Below are 22,877 nucleotides of genomic sequence, written 5' to 3' on the forward strand. Positions count from 1 at the left end.
GTCAATAATGTGAATATATCAACAATTTTTTAATATACCACAATTTGATACTCTGCTATTGATGGACATCTAGGTAGTTTTTTTTTGTTTGTTTTTTTGACGGGATAATGTTGCTCTAAGTACTTCATAGGTGTTTCTTAAGTTGGAAGACTTTTTCTTTTGTGTGTGTGTGTGTGTGTGTGTTTCCGAAGCTAGAAACGGGGAGGCAGTCAGACAGACTCCCGCATGTGCCCGACCGGGATCCACCGGGCATGCCCACCAGGAGGCGATGCTCTGCCCATCCGGGGCGTCGCTCTTGCGACCAGAGCCACTCTAGCGCCTGAGGCAGAGGCCATGGAGCCATCCCCAGCGCCCGGGCCATCTTTGCTCCAATGGAGCCTCGGCTGCGGGAGGGGAAGAGAGAGACAGAGAGGAAGGAGAGGGGGGAGGGGTGGAGAAGCAGATGGGCGCTTCTCCTGTGTGCCCTGGCCGGGAATCGAACCCGGGACTTCCGCACGCCAGGCTGACGCTCTACCACTGAGCCAACCGGCCAGGGGGAAGACTTTTTCAGTTGAAAGTTATATTGAGATTCCTTAGGTGTGTGTGACAGGCACGTACTCTTTCTGTTGGGTGTGATCTTTGGCTTTCAGGATGTGTACATATTGGCTTTCTTATGTGCAGCCCATTGGAAAACACTGCAGCTGACAGCCACTGGCACTGTAAGGTAGAGGTCAGGCGACTTGCAGCTCCATCAGCATTGGTGTTTTCTATTTTTTCACTGTAGGTTTTCTAGTGGGTATGCAGTGGGGCATACTGAAGTTTTAACCTGTGTTTCTCTGATGACTAAGAATGTGAAGGATCTTTCTGTGTGCTCGTTGCCCACTCAGCAGCGTGTCTGAAGAGGGCTCTCCTATAGCCTCGGCAGGTATTTGCATATGCAGCGCCATTGAGTCTCAGGGCAGATCTCTATGTTTCCTTTTGGGTTATGCTTTTGTTTTTCTACCCATAAAGTATAAGTTAGTATTTTTATAAAGAATCCTAAGGCCTGACCAGGCGGTGGCGCAGTGGATAGAGCGTTGGACTGGGATGTGAAGGACCCAGGTTCGAGACCCCGAGGTCGCCAGCTTGAGCGCGAGCTCATCTAGTTTGAGCAAGGCTCACCAGCTTGAGCCCAAGGTCACTGGCTAGAGCAAGGGATTACTCTGCTGTAACCCCACGGTCAAGGCACCAAATGAGAAAGCAATCAATGAACAACTAAGGTGTTACAACAAAAAACTGACGATTGATGCTTCTCATCTCTCTCTGTTCCTCTCTGTCTGTCCCTGTCTATCCCTCTCTCCGACTCTCTCTCTATCCCTGTAAAAAATAAAATAAAGAGTCCTAAGAATGAGGCCCTGGCCAGTTGGCTCAGCGGTAGAGCGTCGGCCTGGCGTGTGGGGGACCCGGGTTCGATTCCCGGCCAGGGCACATAGGAGAAGCGCCCATTTGCTTCTCCACCCCCCCTTCCTCTCTGTCTCTCTCTTCCCCTCCCGCAGCCAAGGCTCCATTGGAGCAAAGATGGCCCGGGCACTGGGGATGGCTCCTTGGTCTCTGCCCCAGGCGCTAGAGTGGCTCTGGTCGCGGCAGAGCGATGCCCCGGAGGGGCAGAGCATCGCCCCCTGGTGGGCAGAGCTGGGTGGATCCCGGTCGGGCGCATGCGGGAGTCTGTCTGACTGTCTCTCCCCGTTTCCAGCTTCAGAAAAATACAAAAAAAAAAAAAAAAAAAAAAGTCCTAAGAATGAAATGCCCAATGTCAGACATTGTAAAAACTTACCTGAAGAATTCAATACAATGATCTCTCGTACTGAGTAATGGTGACCTTATTAATTTAAAAAACACAGTCCAGGCCCTGGCCTGGTAGCTCACTCAGTTGGTTAAACCATTGTCTTCCTTTGCCAAGGTTGTGGTTTTGATCCCCAGTGAAGGCACATAAAAGAATCAACCAATGAATTCATAAAGAAGTGGAACAACAAATAGATCTCTCTCTCCTTTTCCTCTCCAAAATCAATAAATTAAAAAAATTTTAAATTAAAAACAGGCTTAGGGTGGGGGAAGTAGGTGAAGGTGGTCAAAGGGTATATACTTTAGTTATGAGGACCCTAATATACAGCACAGTGACAATATTTAACAACACGTGTATTTGAAAGTTGCTAAGAGTAGATCTTAAAAGTTCTCATCACATACAGAAATCTGTAGCTATGTGAGGTGATGAATGTTAACTAACCTTACTCTGGTAATTCTTTTGTAATATACATGTATATCAAATCATTACATTATACATATTAAACTTATACTATGTTATATCTTAATTATATTTCAGTAAAACCCCACAATCCTAGACATTATTTTCCTTGTGTTTATAGAAGACAAAACAGAAATGTTTTCTCTAGTACGTTAGTCTCCAAGGTGGGTGTGTGCCCCAGAAAGAGAGCAAGGTGATCTTTTAGAGTTTGGGGAGAAAATGTGCTTCTGGTTATTTTTCTCATGTTCTCTTGTATGGATATACCACCACTTGTGTATTTGTTCACCTGTTGCTAGATTCCTGGGTACTTTCCAGTTTGGCCTTTAATGAATTGTGTAGCTGTGAACGTTTGTGAACGAGACATTCTGTGGACAGATGCTCTAATTTCTCATGGCCAGCCAGATAAATTTAGAGTGGGCTGTCTGTACTATGAAGCTGACTTTTCCATGCAGCCCCATCATTTTGTGTCCCTGCTAGTACTGCAAAGAGTTTGCGTCACTGTCTCCTTGTCACACATGATCTTGTCAGTCTTTTCATGTGGGCTATTCTGTGGACATGTAGTGGTAACTCTGGTTTGCATTTCACTGATAAGTAATGATGCTGTGCATCTTCTCATGTATGTGTTAGCTATTCCTGTATCCAGTTCACTGTGGACACTTGTATGAGATGCACTCAAAGGAACAACCAAAAGAGAGGAATGATTCCAGACACTGTGCTCACCTTGTCGTGGACGGTGATGCACGCTTAACCAGCTTAGCACAGGCCAGTTATACCCAGAGTGGGACAGTCTACCTAGAGCTTTGCACTGGACTTTCTATAAGTTTCCACATTCTTTTCTTTTTCTTTGATATTAGTTCAGACTTATAGAAAAGTTGCAAAATAGAACACAGAATTCCCCATTTTCCCAGATTCCCCAAATATTAACATTTACCACACTTGATTTATATGTTTTTTTCTGAATTTTTAAACAGTTGCATACACAATGCATTGTTCCATTTGAGGTATTTCCACATGTTGTCTCCTGAAGCATTCTTTTCTATAGCCACAGCTCAGGCCCCCACACTGGTTAGCGTAATGATTTTCAACCTGTTTTTGCTTGGGAATCAGTGAAAATAAGAGATTTCAGATAACTCCAAGGCAGAAATCACCCTGAGCATAAGCAAATTCAACTACAATAAGATCATTGGGTCTGTAATCTTCATACAACATCAGGGTGGTTAACTCTTTCTCAGACCAGCATGAAAGTTATGGCAGACTGGTCTGCGGACCAGCTGTTGAAAAACACTAGGTTAGCTGATGCAAGCCTACAGCAGGCCCACTGCCTTATTTAGACCTTAGCTTGTTCACGGATGCCCTGATCGCTCAGAGAAATGGACCATTTTTTGGGAGGGGTAGAATCAAGAGTCACACTGCAGCAAGTTCTCTTCCTTTTCCCTTCGTATGTGTCCATGCCTCCATTTCCAGGATATTGACATATATGAAGAGGACAAGCTGGTTTTTGTTGAATGCCCCTTAGTTTGTAGTTGTCTGTTGTGTCTTGGTGAGGTCCAGGTTAGTTATTTTGAGCGGGAAACCCAGAAGTGAAATTATGTCCTCTCTCTTATTCCCCATGGTGAGGTCCGTGCTGCTGCTTCACGCTGTGGTGGTGAGGGGTGGCTGGGGGCCTCTCCCCTGCACAGTGCAGTCACTTTGTTTCCCTGCAGGTTACTCTCCTCATCTGCAAGGCCCTAAATCAAGCAGGTGTAGGTCACTGAATTAGGTAAAATAACACATTGTAAAACCGTTCAATTTTCTGAAGTACGCTTTAAAAAACTGAACAGCTTCAGAATTATCCTTATGACTGATTTGCATTGAAACATGAAAGGTGCCCCAGACTGCAGATACCCTGTTCTTCCGTGGCACAGGGTACTCCTACAAGTTGGATCCATTTCTGCTTTTAATTTTCCAAATCAGTATAGTATCTTCCAGGCACTGACACCTTTGCCCTGACCCAAGTGATTTGTGGGAATAAGTTGCAAGGCCAAGAAGGAGGCTGTCTCAGGCTTTGTGGGCCTGAGTCAGTGCAGGGAAATAGCCAAGGTGCACAGACGTCACAGGCCTTCCATCTACTGTGGCCAGGCTGCTTCGTATGGTTTATCTTCACCTTCATGCTATTACAATGCTTGGCTGCTCTTTTTAGTTTTGTGAGGCAAGTTATTCCACTATTTTTAAAAAATTAATTAATTTATTTATTCATTTTAGAGAAGAGAGATAGAGAGAGAGAGAGAGAGAAAGGGGGAGGAGCAGGAAGCATCAACTCCCATATGTGCCTTGACCAGGCAAGCCCAGGGTTTTGAACCGGCGATCTCAGAATTCCAGGTCGACGCATGATTCACTGCGCCACCACAGGTCAGGCCTATTCTACTATTTTTTTATTTCTAGCTTAGAAAAGTCGAGTAGTGGCCATCTACCTATTCGAAAGGCAGCAAGGGTTTCATAGCTAATTGAACTCCATAGAGAAACTTAGAAACGGTTTTAATGTATTTTGCTTTCATTGTAACCTACATAGAAAAATTCAGTTATGATTATAACTTGGGTAACCCATGTAATCACAACTCAGGTGAAGAAATAGGCCAATGTTGGCACAAAGGTATAGAAAATTGTGCTGTAAACCCCATTATCAAACTCACATTATCAACATTTTGCCAATTTCTATCTCTATCTACACAGAGGGCTTTTTTTTTTTTTTTTTTAATTTTATTTTTTCTTTACAGGGACAGAGAGAGAGAGTCAGAGAGAGGGATAGATAGGGACAGACAGGAACCGGAGAGAGATGAGAAGCATCAGTCATCAGTTTTTCGTTGCGACACCTTAGTTCATTGATTGCTTTCTCATATGTGCCTTGACCACGGGCCTTCAGCAGACCGAGTAATCACTTGCTTGAGCCAGTGACCTTGGGTCTAAGCTGGTGAGTGTGTTTTTAATTTGCTCAAGCCAGATGAACCCGCGCTCAAACTGGCAACCTCGGGGTCTCGAACCTGGGTCCTCGGCATCCCAGTCCAACGCTTTATCCACTGTGCCACCGCCTGGTCAGGCGAGGCCTTTTTTTTTTAAAAAAGTGAGAGGAGGGGAGGCAGAGACAGACTCCCACATGTGCCTGACTGGGATCCACCCAGCAAGCCCACTAGGGGACGATGCTCTGCCCATCTGGGGCCCTTGCTCTGTTGCAACTGGAGCCATTTTTTAGCTCTTGAGGTGGGGGCCATGGAGCTACCCTCAGCGCCCATGGCCAACTTACCCTAATCGATCCATGGCTGGAGGTGGGGATGGAGAAGCAAATGGTTGCTTTTCCTGTATGCCCTGACTGGTAATAGAACCTAGGACATCTATATACCAGGCTAGTGCTCTACCTCTGAGCCAACCAGCCAGGGCTGGCTTTTTTTTTAATTAAACAAAAACTCCTGTATTGGAGCATATTCTGTACAGATCATATGTGTGTGACAGATGTGAAATTCCATGAATTTTCACATATAGGAACTCATCCATATAATCAGAACTCATTAAAAAGTGGGAAATTACGAGGGTACCTGGGTAGCTTTTAAGTGAGTTTCATAGCTCCTACACGTTTGAGAACTTCACTCTGAAATGAAAACACATAACATTTTCACCTGGGGTTGGTGGCAGCAGTGTCCAATGATGGCAAGGATGCAGGACAAGACATTCACACGCCGTCAGAGGCTGTCACAGTGGCCCCACAGTACCTTCCCTTGTAGATGCTCTATGTGCCTCTGGAGCCCAGGTTTACAGCCAGTGCCTGTACCATGGAGACATCACACACAAAGGAGGATATCCTCTGTTTGGCATGTTCTTGCTCCAGAGGCAGCGTTCAGCCAGGTATGTGTGCACTGACACTGTTGATGACACTCAGAGAAAGTGCCACCGAGGACCAACATGGAGGGTGTGGTCATGTTTTGTGAAAAGCAAAGATAAGCACCTGGGGGCATGTAGGAGCCTTGTGGGAGAGAAGAGCTTGTCTCTTGCATTCTCTGTTGGAATTGTGTGCAGCGCTGTGTGCTGCATCTGCAGTCCTTTGGAGGATAGGCAGCTGTGTGGGCTGGGCTTCTATAGGTTCTTAGGATGGGTGGCAGTGGAGCAAATGGCACTGTGGGTGACCAGTGCTCATCTGTAGTAAAGGTAGGTATTGACATGGAATTGAAGGCAGTTGGGTTATTTCATCTTAATAAACATCTGAGCCCTGGCCTGTTGTCTCAGTGGTAGAGCGTTGCCCCGGTGTGTGGATGTCCCAGGTTTGATTCCTGGTTAGGGCACACAGGAGAAGCAGCCATCTGCTTTTCCCCCCCTTCCTGTTTCCCCTTCTCTCTCTTTTCCCATAGCCATGGTTCTGTTGGTTCAAGCGCATTGGCCTTGGGCACTATGGATGACTTTGTAGAGCCTCCACCTCAGGCGCTGCTAATAGCTTGGTTGCGACCATGGCCCCATATGGGCAGAGCATTGGCCCCAGATGGGTTGCCAGGTGGATCCCAGTTGGGGCACATGCGGGAGTATGTCTCTCAGACTTTCCTCCTCTCACTTAAAAAGAAAAAAAAAGGGGCCCTGGCCAGTTGGCTCAGTGGTAGAGTGTCGGCCTGGCGTGCGGGAGTCCTGGGTTCGATTCCCGGCCAGGGCACACAGGAGAAGCGCCCATCTGCTTCTCCACCCCTCCCCCTCTCCTTCCTCTCTGTTTCTCTCTTCCCCTCCCACAGCCAAGGCTCCATTGGAGCAAAGTTGGCCCGGACGCTGAGGATGGCTCTATGGCAGCGGTTCTCAACCTGTGGGTCGTGACCCCGGTGGGGGTCGAACGACCAAAACACAGGGTCGCCTAAAGCCATCAGAAAATACATATTTATTATACAATCCATTTTTAAACGATGGCTTTATAGGCGACCCCTGTGTTTTGGTCGTTCGACCCCCGCCGGGGTCGCGACCCACAGGTTGAGAACCGCTGCTGTATGGCCTCTGTCTCAGGCGCTAGAATGGCTCTGGTTGCAACAGAGCGGTGCCCCAAATGGGCAGAGCTTCGCCCCCTGGTGGGCATGCTGGATGGATCCTGGTCAGGCGCATGCGGGAGTTTGTCTGATTGCCTCCCCGTTTCCAACTTCAGAGAAATACAAAAAAAAAAGGGGGGGGGGAACTGGGTGTTAGATAACTTTTATTTCAATGAATCCTCATGACATTGAGAAGGAGATGCTGTCACTTCATTATGGATAGGAAACCAAGGCAAAGAGGACCTGCTTTGCAAGCTGGAGACCCGTGTGCCTGAGCTTGTTCTAAAGTCCAGCTTTCCTGATGAGGTGGCAATGGTGACTTTTCTGAGGACTGGTTTTTTGGAAGCTGACACAGGAGTCTCATGTGGGACTAATGATCCAGTCTCCTGTCAGGTGACTGCTGGCCAGTCACTTGGATCCCTTGAGCTTCTAGACCAGGTCATCTTGGAGTGGGGGTCCTGAGAGAGGACATGGCACTGCAGACACACCACTGCCCTTGGCCACCACCTGTCTGTTGCCAAGTCTATGGTTTGATTGTTTTGGGTATGCTATATAAATGGAATCTTATGAGATGTAACTTTGGTTATTGGCCCTGAAGGGTGGTTGCTCTGTAGTTCACTCCTTTAATGGCTGAGTCTTGTCCGTGAAGTGGTGAACCACAGCTCGTTTTACCATTCTCCCACTGAAGACAGTGCTGTGTTCCTGGTTTGGGCTGTTACAAAGCTGCTTTGAACATTCATGTCTGCATATTCTTCTGTGAACATGAGTGTTCATTTCTCCTGTAAATATCCAGAATGTAATGCTTGGTTATATGACACACATATGTTTTAATTTCATGAGAAACTGCCATGTTGCCTGACCAGGTGGTGGCGCAGTGGATAGAGCTTCAGACTGGGATGCGGAGGACCCAGGTTCGAGACCCCGAGGCCACCAGCTTGAGCGCGGGCTCATCTGGTTTGAGCAAAAGAAAAGCTCACCAGCTTGGACCCAAGGTCGCTGGTTTGAGTAAGGGGTTACTCAGTCTGCTGTAGCCCCATGGTCAAGGCACATATGAGAAAGCAATCAATGAACAACTAAGGTGTTGCAACGAAAAACTGGTAATTGATGTTTCTCATTTCTCTCTGTTCTTGTCTGTTTGTCCCTATCTATTCCCTCTCTCTGACTCTGTCTCTGCAAAAGAAAAAAAGCTGCCATTCTGATTTTCTGAGTGGCTACCCCATTTTACTGTATCACCAGCAACATGGGGTATACCTATTTCTCCACATCCTCACCAGCATGTGGTGTGGTCAAGTCTCTCAGGTTTTACCCATTCTAAAAGTATTTAGTGGTATCTCATGGTGGTTTTGATGTTAAGTATTGGTAGTGACATCGAACATCTTTTCATGTTTATTTGCTGTTTGTGTGTCTTTGGTGGAATGTTTTTTTCTGAGTCTTTTGCCCACTTCTAAGTTTATTTTCTTGCTGTTGGATATGTGGGGTTTTTTTGTTTGTTTGTTTTTTGTATTTTTTCCAAAGTAGGGGGGCAGACAGACTCCCGTATGTGCCCGACCGGGATCCACCCGGCATGCCCAACAGGGGGCAATGCTCTGCCCATCTGGGGCATTGCTCCATTGCAACCTAAGCCATTCTAGTGCCTGAGGCAGTGGCCATGGAGCCATCCTCAGCGCCCAGGCCAACTTTGCTCCCATGGAGCCTTGGCTGCAGGAGGAGACAGAAAGGAGAGGGGGAAGGGTGGAGAAGCAGATGGGCGCTTCTCCTGGGTGCCCTGACCAGGAATCGAACTCGGGACTTCCACACTCCGGGCCGATGCTCTACTATTGAGCCAACTGGCCAGGGCCGGATATGTGGTTTTAAAGTTTTCTTCTAACGGGTGAACAAGGTGAGAGGTGGTTTGTGGTTTGTGTCTTGGCAGTGTGTGGCTGAGCTGACCTGAGCAACTGGCTGTTGCTCTTCACTGGTGGGGGTGCTGGGGAGGAGCCAGAGTGAGGATTTTGTTAGAGATGCCCATGTGGGTACAGAGGGCAGCATCAGGAAGGTAGTGGGAGATGATGGGATCCATCATGCAGGAAATGGGGATTTTGGAGTCACTTGGTGTGTGTGGGATTGAAGGTCACTGGCCTGGATGGGACGGAGAACTGCAGAAGCTGGGATCTCAGTTTGGGATTCTGGACATTGAGTATAAAGGATAAGAGTTAAGTATGGGTTTGAGAAAGAGTCCTGAGAGTAAGAACAGGAAGGGTGGGTGCTGGAGGCCAAGAAGAAGGTGTTGGGTTTGTTGGTTTTGCTCTGTCCTTGAGGCTGCGGAGGACTGACCTCTTAAGGGAAGTAAAGGGGCAAGGGACCTGATGGCTATGACTTCAAAGGAGAATGTGTGAGGGAAGGAGACAGGCAATGAGTGTCCAAACCTTGCTGAGGGATGTCCTTTCTTGCCCCAACTAAAGTGTTGGGAAGTATCACCTTGAAGATGGCCCTGGTAGTGAGAGGGATGTACGACCTCCATGTGCTGGACCCTTCCTTGGTCAGTTCCCAAGTAGGACAGGGTGGTGGGCAGAGTCAGCTAAGCATGATCAGCTGGTTGGCCATTTATAAATAGTATCCGAATCAGGCGCTTGTAACTGGGCATGAAATCCAGACTCTGAGACCAGAAGTCTGTGGAGCTATTTTTACTTTTATTCTTTGAAGGTTTTTGGCTTGCATTCCTTTTTTAAAAAAAAATACATGCATCACAGCGAGGAAGCTATATTAAAAGTGAACCAGAATGTTAAAGGTAAGCTTTTCCCCTCAAGTTTAATGTCTGACTCCTTTTTGCTCAGTGAAAAAGCAGATAGCATTTTTTAAAGGAAACAATTTTCTTTTTTTTCTAACTTTTTAAAAATTTATTTATTTATTTTTTACAGAGACAGAGAGTGAGTCAGAGAGAGGGATAGACAGGGACAGACAGACAGGAACAGAGAGAGATGAGAAGCATCAATCATTAGTTTTTCATTGCGTGTTGCAACACCTTAGTTGTTCATTGATTGCTTTCCCATATGTGCCTTGACCGCGGGCCTTCAGCAGACCGAGTAACCCCTTGCTGGAACCAGCGACCCTGGGTTCAAATTGGTGGGCTTTTCCTCAAACCAGATGAGCCCGCACTCAAGCTGGCAATCTCGGGGTCTCAAACCTGGGTCCTCTGCATCGCAGTCTGATGCTCTATCCACTGCGCCACTGCCTGGTCAGGCAACAATTCTTTTTCTTAAATAAAATACAGCCACAAATTTTTTGCTTAATGACGCAGTGATACTTAATATTCTTATTTTGAAAGAAATAATGGGTAGTAAGTGTATTCAAGCCTGTTTCAAATCTACTGTAAGACCTAAATCATATTTGTGCATTTATTTATTTATTTATTTGTGTGTGTGTGTGTGTGTGTGTGTGTGTGTGTGTGTGTGTGTGTATGAAAGACAAGGAGAGGGACAGACAGGGAGAGAGATGAGAAGCATCATTTCTTTGTTGTGGCACCTTTGTTATTGATTGATTTCTCATTTGTGCCTTGACTGCGGACCTTCAGCAGACCAAGGTGACCCCTTGCTTGAGCCAATGACCTTGGGATCAAGCTTGTGAGCTTCGCTCAAACCAGATGAGCCCATGCTCAGGCTTGGGGTTTTGAACTTGGGTCCTCTACATCCCAGTCTGATGCTCTCTCCACTGCGCCACCGCCTGGTCAGGCTTTGTGCATTTATTTTAAAAGGAGTAATGTAGATGAAGTAGCATTTGCGTCTTTTTTTCTTATTTGGCTGGTCTAAATAATGTTTTTGTGGACTGTTTTTTTAAAGTCATGAAATGCCTTGTTTGTAGTTTCATTCATGAAGCTGCTCGTAACTCCTGAGGTGAGTTTGAAGTGGGCCTCTTGGTGGCTCCTCCACAGCAGATGAGCTCCTGTACATTGGGGACATGTGGGCGACTCTGTGTCCTGCTTGGGGGGGGGGAATTCTGTCTCAAGTCCAGCAGACAGGCACTGATGTTGGCTGTTCTTTTTCAGGTGCACATTCAGGTTCCCGAGCACAAACATCAAGATAACGTTCACTGCCTTGTCCAGCGAGAAGAGAGAGAAGCAGGAGGCACCCAAGTCCCCAGTGAAGTCTGTGCAGGCTCACATCTCGCCCCTGACCATCAACATTCCAGACACCATGGCCCATCTCATCAGCCCCCTGCCTTCCCCCACAGGAACCATCAGGTACAGTGTACGAGGGGTCACTGTGGGGCAAGGGACACACGTATGACTATGTCCAAATTCCTGAGGCACCATTGTGAGTCACAGTGACAAGAAAGGATGCCTTCACCCTTCCCTGGGGCTGGTGGATGTGAGAAGGAAGATGTTGAGGGAAATACTGTTTCCTTTCCCGGCCCTGGCCAGATAGCTTGATTGGTTGGAGCATCGTCCCGATATACCAGGGTTGCAGGTTCATTAGAGCACATGCAGGAAGCAACCAGTGAGTACATGACTAAGTTGGACAAAAGATCTGTTTCTCTCTCTCTCCCCCCTCCCTTTTTCTCTCTCCCTCTCCCCCTCCCTCTGTCTCTGAAATCAATGAATCAATTAAAAAAGAAACCCACCATCATTTCATTTCTGGACACTTTGCTGCCAGTTCCCTATGTAATGAAGCACAGCTCCCAAATGTTCATAGTTTTTACTTACAGATTCTTTTTACTTGTGTATAAAACTTAAAGGGGCAGATGATTTTGGCATATTGGTCTGAAGTCGGAGATTTTCATTTTTATTTTGATGTTTTTTAGCTTACTACAATTTCCTGCAGAGTCTGAGGGCTTGTACTTTGGATGATGAATTGGATCCCAGTGAAGTGACAGACTTGTATTGTCATGGTTTCCTCAAACAGACTGGCTTCCTCAGGAAGTAGAGGACGGAGGCTTCGGGTACGGTGTCCCTGGTGGGATCCAGGAACACAGTGCACAGAGTTCAGGTTGTGCTGAGCTCACAGGGGACAGTAGCTGAAGTTCACGTTAAGAACAGCCATGGGGGGGCCTGACCAGGCGGTGGCGCAGTGGATAGAGCATCGGACTGGGATGCAGAGGACCCGGGTTTGAGACCCCGAGGTTGCCAGCTTGAGTGCGGGCTCATCTGGTTTGAGGAAAAGCCCACCAGCTTGAACCCAGGGTCACTGGCTCCAGCAAGGGGTTACTTGGTCTGCTGAAGGCCTGCGGTCAAGGCACATATGGGAAAGCAATCAATGAACTAAGGTGTTGCAACACGCAATGAAAAACTAATGATTGATGCTTCTCATCTCTCTCTGTTCCTGTCTGTCCCTGTCTGTCCCTCTCTCTGACTCATTCTGTCTCTGTAAAAAAAAAAAAATAATAAAAATAAATAAATAAATAATTTAAAAAAAGACATCTTAAAAGAACAGCCATGGGACCCTGTAGACATGTGTTCTTAGAGCCATCAGATTGCAGCCTGTGGTTGAAACGGGGCTCCCCTGTGGCCTCAGATGTAGCTGTGACCTTGGGGCAGGACTGTGACAAGTTGGGCCTCTTAGGTTATGTCATTTCTTAGGAGAGTGGAGGATGTATTTGGATATCTTACCTGTGAGTAATGTTGGATTTAAGGTATGTCATGCACGTACTTGCTTGTCTCCAGAGTCAGGTTCCTGCTGTCCAGGTTTGCCCCCAGAGTGTGGCGGAGAGGCGGGGAGGGCGCTAGTCTGTGTTACGCACAATGGGGACTCTGGCAGCCCGATTGCTCTGCTTCTTATCCTCAAAGCCAGCGTAGCTGTAGGCCTCTGGAAAGGCATCTGTGGCGCTGATTGGTTAGATGGAGACCTGAGCCCTTCCCTGCCTTTGGGGGCTCCACTGTGCTGAGGAAGCTGCCTCTGCCTCTCTCATGTTGTTGAGTTTCCTGCATATGGCTAAGGGACCAGCTGTGTCTCATGGACAGGCAGGAGGCAGGAGCCATAACACATGGTCAGGTTTTATTCAGCACTGGGAGAATGCAGAGTTTACAGGGATGAGGAAGAAGCCTGCATGTGGGTGGCAGTCCCAACTGGAAGCAGCAGAGATGGGTTGTGTGCAGACAAAGCTCTGTGGGTACACAGGGACAGTAGGTGGTTGGAAGGGTTTTGGACTAGCTCCTGACCCTTTCTCGCCTTCTGCCTCCTCTACATCCTGTTTTACTTGCCCTTCTCCTCTTCCACCCTATGTCACTTACACCCCAACTCCCGGGCCGTGGACCAGTATTGGTCCTTGGGCCATTTGGTACCGGTCTGCAGAGAAAGAATAAATAACTTACATTATTTCCATTTTATTTATATTTAAATCTGAATGATATTTTATTTTTAAAAAATGACCAAATTCAAAAAATAAAAAATTACCAAATTCCCTGTTACATCCGTCTAAGACTCACTTTTTTATTTTTATTTAATTTATTTATTTATTTCAGAGTCAGAGAGAGGGATAGATAGGGACAGACAGACAGGAATGGAAAGAGATAAGAAGCATCCATTATCAGTTTTTTGTTGCAACACCTTAGTTGTTCATTGATTGCTTTCTCATATGTGTCTTGACCTTGTGCCTTCAGCAGACTGAGTAACCCCTTGCTTGAGCCAGCGACCTTGGGCTCAAGTTGGTGAGCCTTTCTCACACCAGATGAGCCCGCACTCAAGCTGTGGACCTCAGGGTCTCGAACCTGGGTCCTTCCGCATCCCAGTTCGATGCTCTATCCACTGCGCCACTGCCTGGTCAGGCTAAGACTCACTCTTGATGCTTGTCTAGGTCACGTGATACATTTATCTGTCCCACCCTAAAGGCTGGTCGTGAAAATATTTTCTGACATTAAACCAGTCCATGGCCCAAAAAAAGGTTGGGGACCACTGACTTACACCATTGCCAGTGCCGACCAGCCCACGCCTGTGCTAGGGGCAATGGCAGACAATTGAGAGGGACAAACCTTTCCTTTCCAAACGCATCAGCCAGCCACTAGGCCGTTGGCCTTCCCCACATCCACGTTTATATGTTGGCTGGTTTTCTATTCATAACAAGTATGTGCTATGGGTGCAGTCCTGCTGCTTGTCTTGTTCCTTTCTCTCTGCAGTGTTGTGAGAATTATTCCTCACATACAGTAAGTAAATGTAATACTTGTTTAATGGGTGGGTATGGATACTGATGGTGCACAGGGTATGGTGTTTGAGGGTCTGCTGCCCTTTCAGCCTCCTCAACCTCTCCTTTCCAGTTCAAGTTTTTTGGAGGTCACTTCTGTTTCTTAGGTATTTTTTCCAATGTTTTCTTTTCTTTTGTGTGTGTGTGTGTGTGTGACAGAGACAGAGAGAGGGACAAATAGGGACAGAGAGACAAAGGGAGAGAGATAAGAAGCATCAATTCTTTATTGCGTCACCTTAGTTGCTCATTGATTGCTTTCTAATATGTGCCTTGACTAGGGGTCTACAGCAGACCGAGTGACCCCTTGCTCAAGCCAGCGACCTTGGGCTTCAAGCCAGGGACCATGGAGTCATGTCTATGATCCCATGCTCAAGCCAGCAACCCCGTGCTCAAGCTCGTGAGTCTGCACTCAAGCTGGATGAGCCTGTGCTCAAACCGATGACATCAGGCTTTCGAACCTGGGTCCTCTGTGTCCCAGTTTGACACTGTATCTGCTGTGCCACCGCCTGGTCAGGCCCAACATTTTCTTTACACATGCAATACTTGTCCGTCCCCCTCCCACCCCCAACACAAATGAGATCTAACCATACATACTGTTCTTTTAACTTACTGGGCTTTTAAAACAATCTTAACGTGGTATCCTTTCATTTCAATAATATACTCTGTCAAGTATAATACTGTACATAGGCGGTGGTGCAATGGATAGAGCATTGGACTGGGATGCCGAGGACCCAGGTTCGAGACCCCGAGGTCGCCAGCTTGAGCGCGGGTTCATCTGGTTTGAGCAAAAAAAAAAAAAAAAGCTCACCACCTTGGACCCAAGGTCGCTGGCTTGAGCAAGGGGTTACTCAGTCACCTATAGCCCCACAGTCAAGGCACATGTGAGAAAGCAATCAATAAACAACTAAGGTGTCGCAACAAAAAACTGATGATTGACGCTTCTTATCTCTCTCCGTTCCTGTCTGTCTGTCCCTATCTATCCCTCTCTCTGACTCTGTTTTGTAAAAAAAAGAAAAGAAAAAAAAAGAGTGAATTATCACAAATGAACTTGGCCTTGACTCAACAGAGATTAATAATCAGAGCATTCGTGCCCTAGCCCAATACTCAGTTGGTTAGAGGATTGTCCCAAAGCACAGCAGTTGCAGTTTCGATCCCCAGTCAGGGCACACACAGGTATAGATTGATGTTCCTGTCTCTTTCTTTCTCTCACTTGCTAAAATCGATACAAATTAAAAAAAAATGTATAAGAATCAGAGTATTTACTGGCACCTCAGCCCAACCTTGTAAAAGTGCTGGGTGTTTAAAACTGGGTTCCTATTTTTTTTTTCTGGGTATGTCCTCACTGATCTCATGCATGTCTGTGTCTATGGCCAGTTGTACTCCCCTCTCCAGACTCCATGACCTTTCTGGGGCAGCTGGAGGCATGTCTTTTGCAGCCTGTCCCCAGTGGGTAGAGGGTGAGTGGAGAATGTGCTCTGTTTCCCTCGCCTGGTAGGAGCCTTGGAGCCATCATGTATGGCTCTGTCCTTGGTTGCTTCTGGAACCATCTTTTTTTTTTGTATTTTTCCGAAGTGAGAAGCAGAGGAGAGGCAGATAGACTCCCACATGCGCCCAACCGAGATCCACCTGGCATGCCCACCAGGGGGCAGTGCTCGGCCCCCCTGGGGCGTTGCTCCGCTACAATCTCAGCCATTCTAGTGCCTGAGGTGGAGGCCATGGAGCCATCCTCAGCACCCGGGCCAACTTTGCTCCAATGGAGCCTTGGCTGCAGGAGGAGAAGAGAGAGAGAGATATGAAAGAGAGGGGGAGGGGTGGAGAAGCAGATGGGCGCTTCTCCTGTGTGCCCTGGTCAGGAATCGAACCCGGGACTTCCACATGCGAGGCTGACGCTCTACCACTGAGTCAACCGGCCAGGGCCTGAAACCATTTTGAGCTTCAGTTTCCTCACTGGTGAAACAGGTGGGCTACCAACTCCTTTGAAATCTGATCTGATGATCACGTGATATGACACATGTAGAAGCAAATACCCAATTTCCACGTTTCTTGGGGTGATACTTAATTTCACAGAAAGTAAATGAATTCATTTCTCCATGGGAAATGCTGATATTCTCTTTTACAGTTTGTTTTTCCTAAAATTAGAGCCAGTTTTTGGAGCATAGTGTGATGTTTGCTTTGTGACAGGCTGACAGGAACACCTTTTTTTGTCCACAGTGCTGCAAACTCCTGCCCATCCAGCCCCCGGGGAGCAGGATCTTCAGGGTACAAAATGGGCCGTGTGATACCATCTGACCTCAATTTAATGGCTGACAACTCTCAGCCAGAAAATGAAAAGGAAGCTTCAGGTGGAGACAGCCCAAAGGTAAATGTTTTATAGCCTTGAAACAGAACCCAGGGGCATCATGTAGCCAGTCGTCATCACTGCATGACCTGCAAGTCTAGTTAACATCCTCACCAGGGCCTTTGAGAACACGTATTATCTGTGTTAGTGATGATCATGTCTGAGTGGACACGGGGCTGGCTGTGGGCTCACTGGTCAATGTTTAGTGTGCTCTCAGTATGGGGGTCTGCTGATAACTGAGTAGACAGTGGGGACAGGAGAACCCTGTGGGGTGAATCATATTGTGTTCCAAATGCTAAAGGTGCACATGTCTGAACACATATGTGTACACGGAAACACATAAAAACACCAAAAGTCCTGAATTATAGTACATTTAGTAAAAGTTTTGATAACTTCAATATTTTTTTTTTTACTTAAATACAGGATGACTCAAAGCCACCTTACTCCTATGCACAATTAATCGTACAAGCAATTACAATGGCTCCTGATAAACAGCTCACCCTGAATGGAATTTATACACACATCACTAAAAATTATCCATACTACAGGACTGCAGACAAGGGCTGGCAGGTAAATCCATTTCTGTTTGTTAACTAATTCTATCAAGTGCCTTGTAGATGCTGGTTGACACCTGAGAGGAAGCTTAAGCCATTGTTGGATTTAATTCAGGCACAGGTGGAGGAGGTGACAAGTGAAAGAAGTAAAATTCTCTTTTGCTGAGAGAGGACGGGGTAGAGGCCAGCTGCTGCCACCCTCTTTCTGAGGGGGAGGAATAGTGGTTCCAAGAAAAACCTCAGTTACATGTTTGTACTGTCATGGTTCTCACGGGTGAGAAAGACATGGGTTGTTAGAGATGTTTCTCTTTGACCAGAGCAGTCCCCACATACTAAAATGAAGACGAGTTAACAGTCCAGCCCACCCCTTATTCTGGCCTTGTTCAATGTCTCCTTCTGTATGTCTGCTGAAATTTCTCTTTGAAATTTGCCTAGAGAAGGTTTTCGAACTGTTTTATTGGGAAACTCTTTCTTCAAAAGACACTTTCCCAGTTGGCCAGTATGTAAAATATGGATGCCACGTTGCCCATTTAAAGTGGGAGCCTACCTACTTGTCTGCCTACACTTCTGGCCCATTCCTAGGTATCTGGAACCTGGGCCTCCTCAGAGGACACTTTGAAATCAGTGCATAATAATTCCATTGTTTAGCTTTTTAACTTAGTTTCATGTATAGATATTTTCTGTGTGTCTGTTATGTGCGGCCATTTACTGAGCAGTATATACAGTAGGACCTCACTAATTCAGATGGTATAGGAAAGGGTAAGTTTGAAATACAGAACATTAAAGCATAATAAGAAAAGCATATTTGTAATTTTTTAACTCAAAAAGTAACCAGAAGTGGCTACAGAGTCCCTTTGACACTTAAGGAATAAATGAACTTGTGAAAAATGTGTCTTTTGAACCATAACCAAGGTGTAAGAACCACTTTCTGTTTTTGGAGGGTAAAACCTTTTTTCTTTTACCTGCAGGTATATAAACATGTTTGAATAAAAAACAGTCTACTAACCGCTTGACCAGGCGGTGGCACAGTGGATAGAGCGTCAGACTGGGACATGGAGGACCCAGGTTCGAAACCCTGAGGTTGCCAGCTTGAGTGTGGACTCACCAGCTTGAGCGAGGGGTCGCTGGCTTGAGCATGGGATCATAGGCATGACCCTAGGGGTTGCTAGCTTGAGCCCAGAGATCGCTGGTTTGAAGCCCAAAGTCGCTGGCTTGAGCAAGGACTCACTTGCTCTGCTGTAGCCCCCCAGTCAAGGCACATATAAGAAAGCAATCAATGAACAACTAAGGTGCTGCAGTAAAGAATTGATGCTTCTCATCTCTCTCCCTTCCTGTCTATCTGTCCCTAGCTGTCCCTCTCTCTGTCTCTGTCAAAAAAAAAATCTACCAACCAACCCCTGAATATTTTCTTTCTAAGGGGTCTTAGTCGTGTTAGGGTCTGTAGTGATGAAAGACACAGATGACCCTGTCTCCCCTCCTGGCCTGAGGTGATACTTTGCCCTGTCTGCCTCCCTATTAACAGCAAGGTGGCATTCCTAGTCAGCAGTGAGAATGCTGGACTTGGGGAAGGCTTCCTGTCCAGCTACCTGGAAGGTCTCTTCACAATTGCATGATGAAGCCTCATAGAACTTATCATAGGTCAGTGATTTTCAACCTTTTTTGAGCCGTGGCACATTTTTTACATTTACAAAATCCTGGGGCACACCACCTACCCAAATGACACAAAATGACACTCTAACACAGTACATATTATACATATAGTTAATAATAGTTTCTAAATGTATTTATACTCACTTAGTGTGAAACCTGGGCCTGTTTTGATGAACACAAAAGGGATATCCTGGCAGGAATGGTAGAAAGACACACGAAGCTCTTCCTCAACAGTTCTCAGTCTCTATTTTTAGTTTTTATCGCAGTCAAGCTTGAGAAGCTCAGCTCACATAGATATGTGGTCGAAAACGGGAGCAATGTCAAAATAGCTTTGTTGGCCAGAATGGGGAACTCCTTGGCAACAGATAACCAAAAAGTGTCCAAAGGAAAATCAGCAAACTTTAGCTTTAAAGTTAGATAACATTGTGATGCATTGTATATCACCCTCTGCGGGGGCCTCTTTTAAAAAGAAAAAGGTCAAATATCTATATACACCATCAGGATAGACATAACCAGCTGAGGCTGAGGCTGAGGCTGAGGCTTCATTTACCTCCAGTCCTGACCAGGATTAGAAATCTGGACCATGGGGAGGAGTAGCAGCTTCAACTACTCACCGCTGCCACACAATGACAAGTGCGCAGCAGCCTGAGTAGGGACCTTCCTGGGTGTGGATGAGAGGCGGCCTACTATTGGTTCATTGCTAGTGGACGGGATGAATCCTAGAAGGTGATTGGTCAGTGAGCGTTCCCTGTGCCTCCACTCTTCCTGTCGCTGATAGCTGTTGGGATTGTGAGGGGAATGTTTATGTTCGGATGGAGGCGGCTGGCAGCGGGCCAGATAAGTATCCGGCACGCGGGCCGTAGTTTGGGGACCCATGTTTAATTTCCCCACGGCACACCTGACCATGTCTCACGGCACACTGGTTGAAAAACACTGCCATAGATTAATCTTTACAGCGAGGCTGTGCTTTAGTGAAAATGGAAACGGACAGAAGCAGGACTGGGTCTGGTGGCTGCAGTGGAGTACACTTCCTGTGCATGGACAAGGGAGGCAGCCCCCTGTGTGTGGAATTCTGACGATTTGAAAAGCTAGTAGGCTGGGCTTTATGGGAATGAAAGTTTCTAGCCAGATTTAAGGATCTATTTCCATTTAGTCATATTTCCCTATTTCCAAATGTCCATTTAAATGAAAACTGATTCCGAGCATCAGTTTTCTTGCTAAAGGAGATCGAGGTGCCAAGGCAAGGTGGAGTCCCCACTGCACTAATTGCTGCTGTCTCCAGGGTGTGACTTCACAGCCCACATGGAACAGAGTCACAGACATAACTGCAAGTTATGCCTCTCTGTTGAACTGTGTAATGCTTGTTTTTAACGAAATATCTTTTCTGTCTAGGTGAAGGTTGTAGGGTGACTGACATTTTACATCCCCTGCCTCCAGCTACTTTAGAGGGAAAGGGATTCCTGCTATAGCTTTCCCTTTAAGTTATAGACATACACTGTTAGTTTCTTTCTTTCCTCAGTGGTCCGTCACTGTCCCATCCTGAGCCCTTTTTCTGTCATGAGATTCTCTGAGCTGTTCTTCCCAGAGTGCTTGTGCTAAGAACTTTATCCCCATGTCCTCCCTCCTGCCTTTAAACAGTCTTTTTCATTTTGCAACTTAGTTTTTAGAGAAGAGCCAGATCCTTGTTCTTGGGGGGTGGGGGGGGTGGAGGGAGTCAATCAAAACAGACCATTTTAAAATGTAAATTCCAGGCTGCATTCTGGCCTTCCGACCAGGTAGGGAAATGGCAGCTTAGCACCTGTCAGAGTGTCAGTTCCTGAGGATGCGTGCTGATACTTCCTGGAACACCTGTTTTAAGCACTTAATGGGAGGCCACAGCTGCCTTTCAGACTGACTTTTGGTTTTTAGCTCATGGCAAACTTTTTAATTATACCAGAGGAAATTTTAGGATAAAACAAAATGATTTGAGTAATGTTATCTATTTGCCTTTTATTATATATTTATGTTAAAATGTTTGTGACTTATAATTTACCCAGCCCTGAATTAAAGTTATTTGTTGTGACTCTGAAGGGGTTGAGGATTCTGCGGCTCTCGGCTTCTGAAAGGACCAGAGCTGGTTTCTTAAACTCAAGGGAATGCTCTGTGCTCACCCTTACCCTACATATTGGACTTCCCTTCTGGAAGGTACTTGACATGTTTCCTGTTCTTAAGTTTCTTTGTAAGGACTGTCTATGCAAAATACACACTATCTAGTGTTGGGTTATCAGATGGACACGCTGCCCTTCAGAAGTGGGGGTCTGAGTGGGAAGGAGCTCAAGGACAGCACAGAGCAAGTGCAAGTGACAGCCATGTTTCTCTCTTCTTGTCACCTGAGGGTCAGGTTCTGGGCAGCAGCCACAGCTAGTTTGAGAGAGAGAAGGTGCTCAGTATTGCAGATCCTTTCTTTCACGTTCAGTTTTAAAGAATAATAACTGCCTTTTTTGCCAATACAACTTCTGAATCATTGGAGTCCGGAATCACTGTGGTTTTAATGCTGTAGCTTGGTTTGATTAAATTTCAAAGGCCTTAAGTAACTTTAGAAACACAGTTACTTTATTCTATTTTTGTCTATATTAAATGTTTCATATTCCTCATATTTTCTAAAGTCTTGTTGGTTGGAAAATCACAGGTGACCATTTATAATTGGGTCTTCCTTTGCTGGTGAGATTGTTGGTGGGATGGAGAGGGAATTAAATCCCATTCTGACAGTGCAGCCTGGGTCCTGTTACATTTTGGAACAGAAAACAGCTACTCCCTAGTCTAAGAACCTACTGTGCAGATACTCCGTAGTGAGTGTATCAAAACAGCAGCATTGCCTGACCAGGCGGTGGCACAGTGGATGGAGCATTGGACTGGGACACGGAGGACCCAGGTTTGAGACCCCAGGGTCGCCAGCTTGAGCGCAGCAGCCCCATGGTCAAGGCACATATGAGAAAGCAGTCAATGAACAACTAAGGTGTTGCAACGAAAAAAAGTTAATGATTGATGCTTCTCATCTCTCTTCGTTCCTGTCTGTCTATCCTTCTCTTTGACTCTCTGTATCTGTAAAAAACTAAAAAAACTAAAAAAAAAAAGCATTCCTTAAAACAGCAGCATTGTGACCCTGGTCTTGCCCTTCTTTGTTATTGGGTCTCCTACATCCAGATTCCCTCTGTGCTAGTGTCCCTTCCCTGCTAGCAGCATGCACACTGACCTGCCCTACATCGGTCAGCGTACTTACAGTCAGATATTCTGCACTGTGGCTTAGTGTCTACTTCTGAGGTCCCACTCAGGTGGCCAGTTTACCACAGAACAGTCAGTGAACTCTGAACGTCCCCCAACAGCTGTAAGGAACACCTTGTTCAGAGTGTTCTGCATGTGTCACTGTCTGGCTTTGCTTTTCTCAGTCCAGTTTTGGAATCTGCCTTGTCCTCCAGACTTAAAAAGGCCTGAGTGCAGGTGGAGGATAGTCTTCTGTCTTCAATTGGGTCAGATTTGGTTTTCTGGAAGAATTGATAGAAAGGTGTAGGTTGGTTATCAGCTAACCCCTATGATAAAACAACCTAGCAAGTATCTGTGGTTATTAAGATTCTAAATCTCATACATTTGTTTATAGAAATTCCATTAACTTGCTACCTGTCCCAGTCCTTTATGTTACCAATGAAGTAAATGATGTCATGGCCTTCAGTCCTCTCACCAGGGCCTGTGGCTGGTGTGCTGTTTGAATAGCCACTTGAATTGTATGAAGTAGTAGTTGACATGCTTTGATTCTGAGCTACCTCTGTGCAGTTCAGAAGGTCAGGCCATGGTGGGTAGGCATTTCTAGTAGAAGGTTAATTGGGGGATTTAAAAATGACATTTGTATAACCCAAAATTTTACTTTG

General features: G+C 46.2%; 1 protein-coding gene across 3 annotated transcripts in view; it reads left to right on the forward strand.

The window, feature by feature from the left end:
• Nucleotides 1-22,877, forward strand: part of FOXK2 (forkhead box K2) — a 78,721-nt gene that overhangs the window by 27,705 nt on the left and 28,139 nt on the right. For all 3 annotated transcript variants that reach the window (XM_066234409.1, XM_066234410.1, XM_066234408.1), the window contains exons 2-4: nucleotides 11,306-11,500; nucleotides 16,645-16,792; nucleotides 17,195-17,341. In XM_066234409.1, coding sequence (XP_066090506.1) covers nucleotides 11,306-11,500; nucleotides 16,645-16,792; nucleotides 17,195-17,341 — 490 coding nt within the window. The remainder of the gene's footprint in view (nucleotides 1-11,305; nucleotides 11,501-16,644; nucleotides 16,793-17,194; nucleotides 17,342-22,877) is intronic.

This window comes from Saccopteryx bilineata, chromosome 6, assembly GCF_036850765.1.
Source record: "Saccopteryx bilineata isolate mSacBil1 chromosome 6, mSacBil1_pri_phased_curated, whole genome shotgun sequence".
In the NCBI taxonomy this organism is placed as follows: domain Eukaryota; kingdom Metazoa; phylum Chordata; class Mammalia; order Chiroptera; family Emballonuridae; genus Saccopteryx; species Saccopteryx bilineata.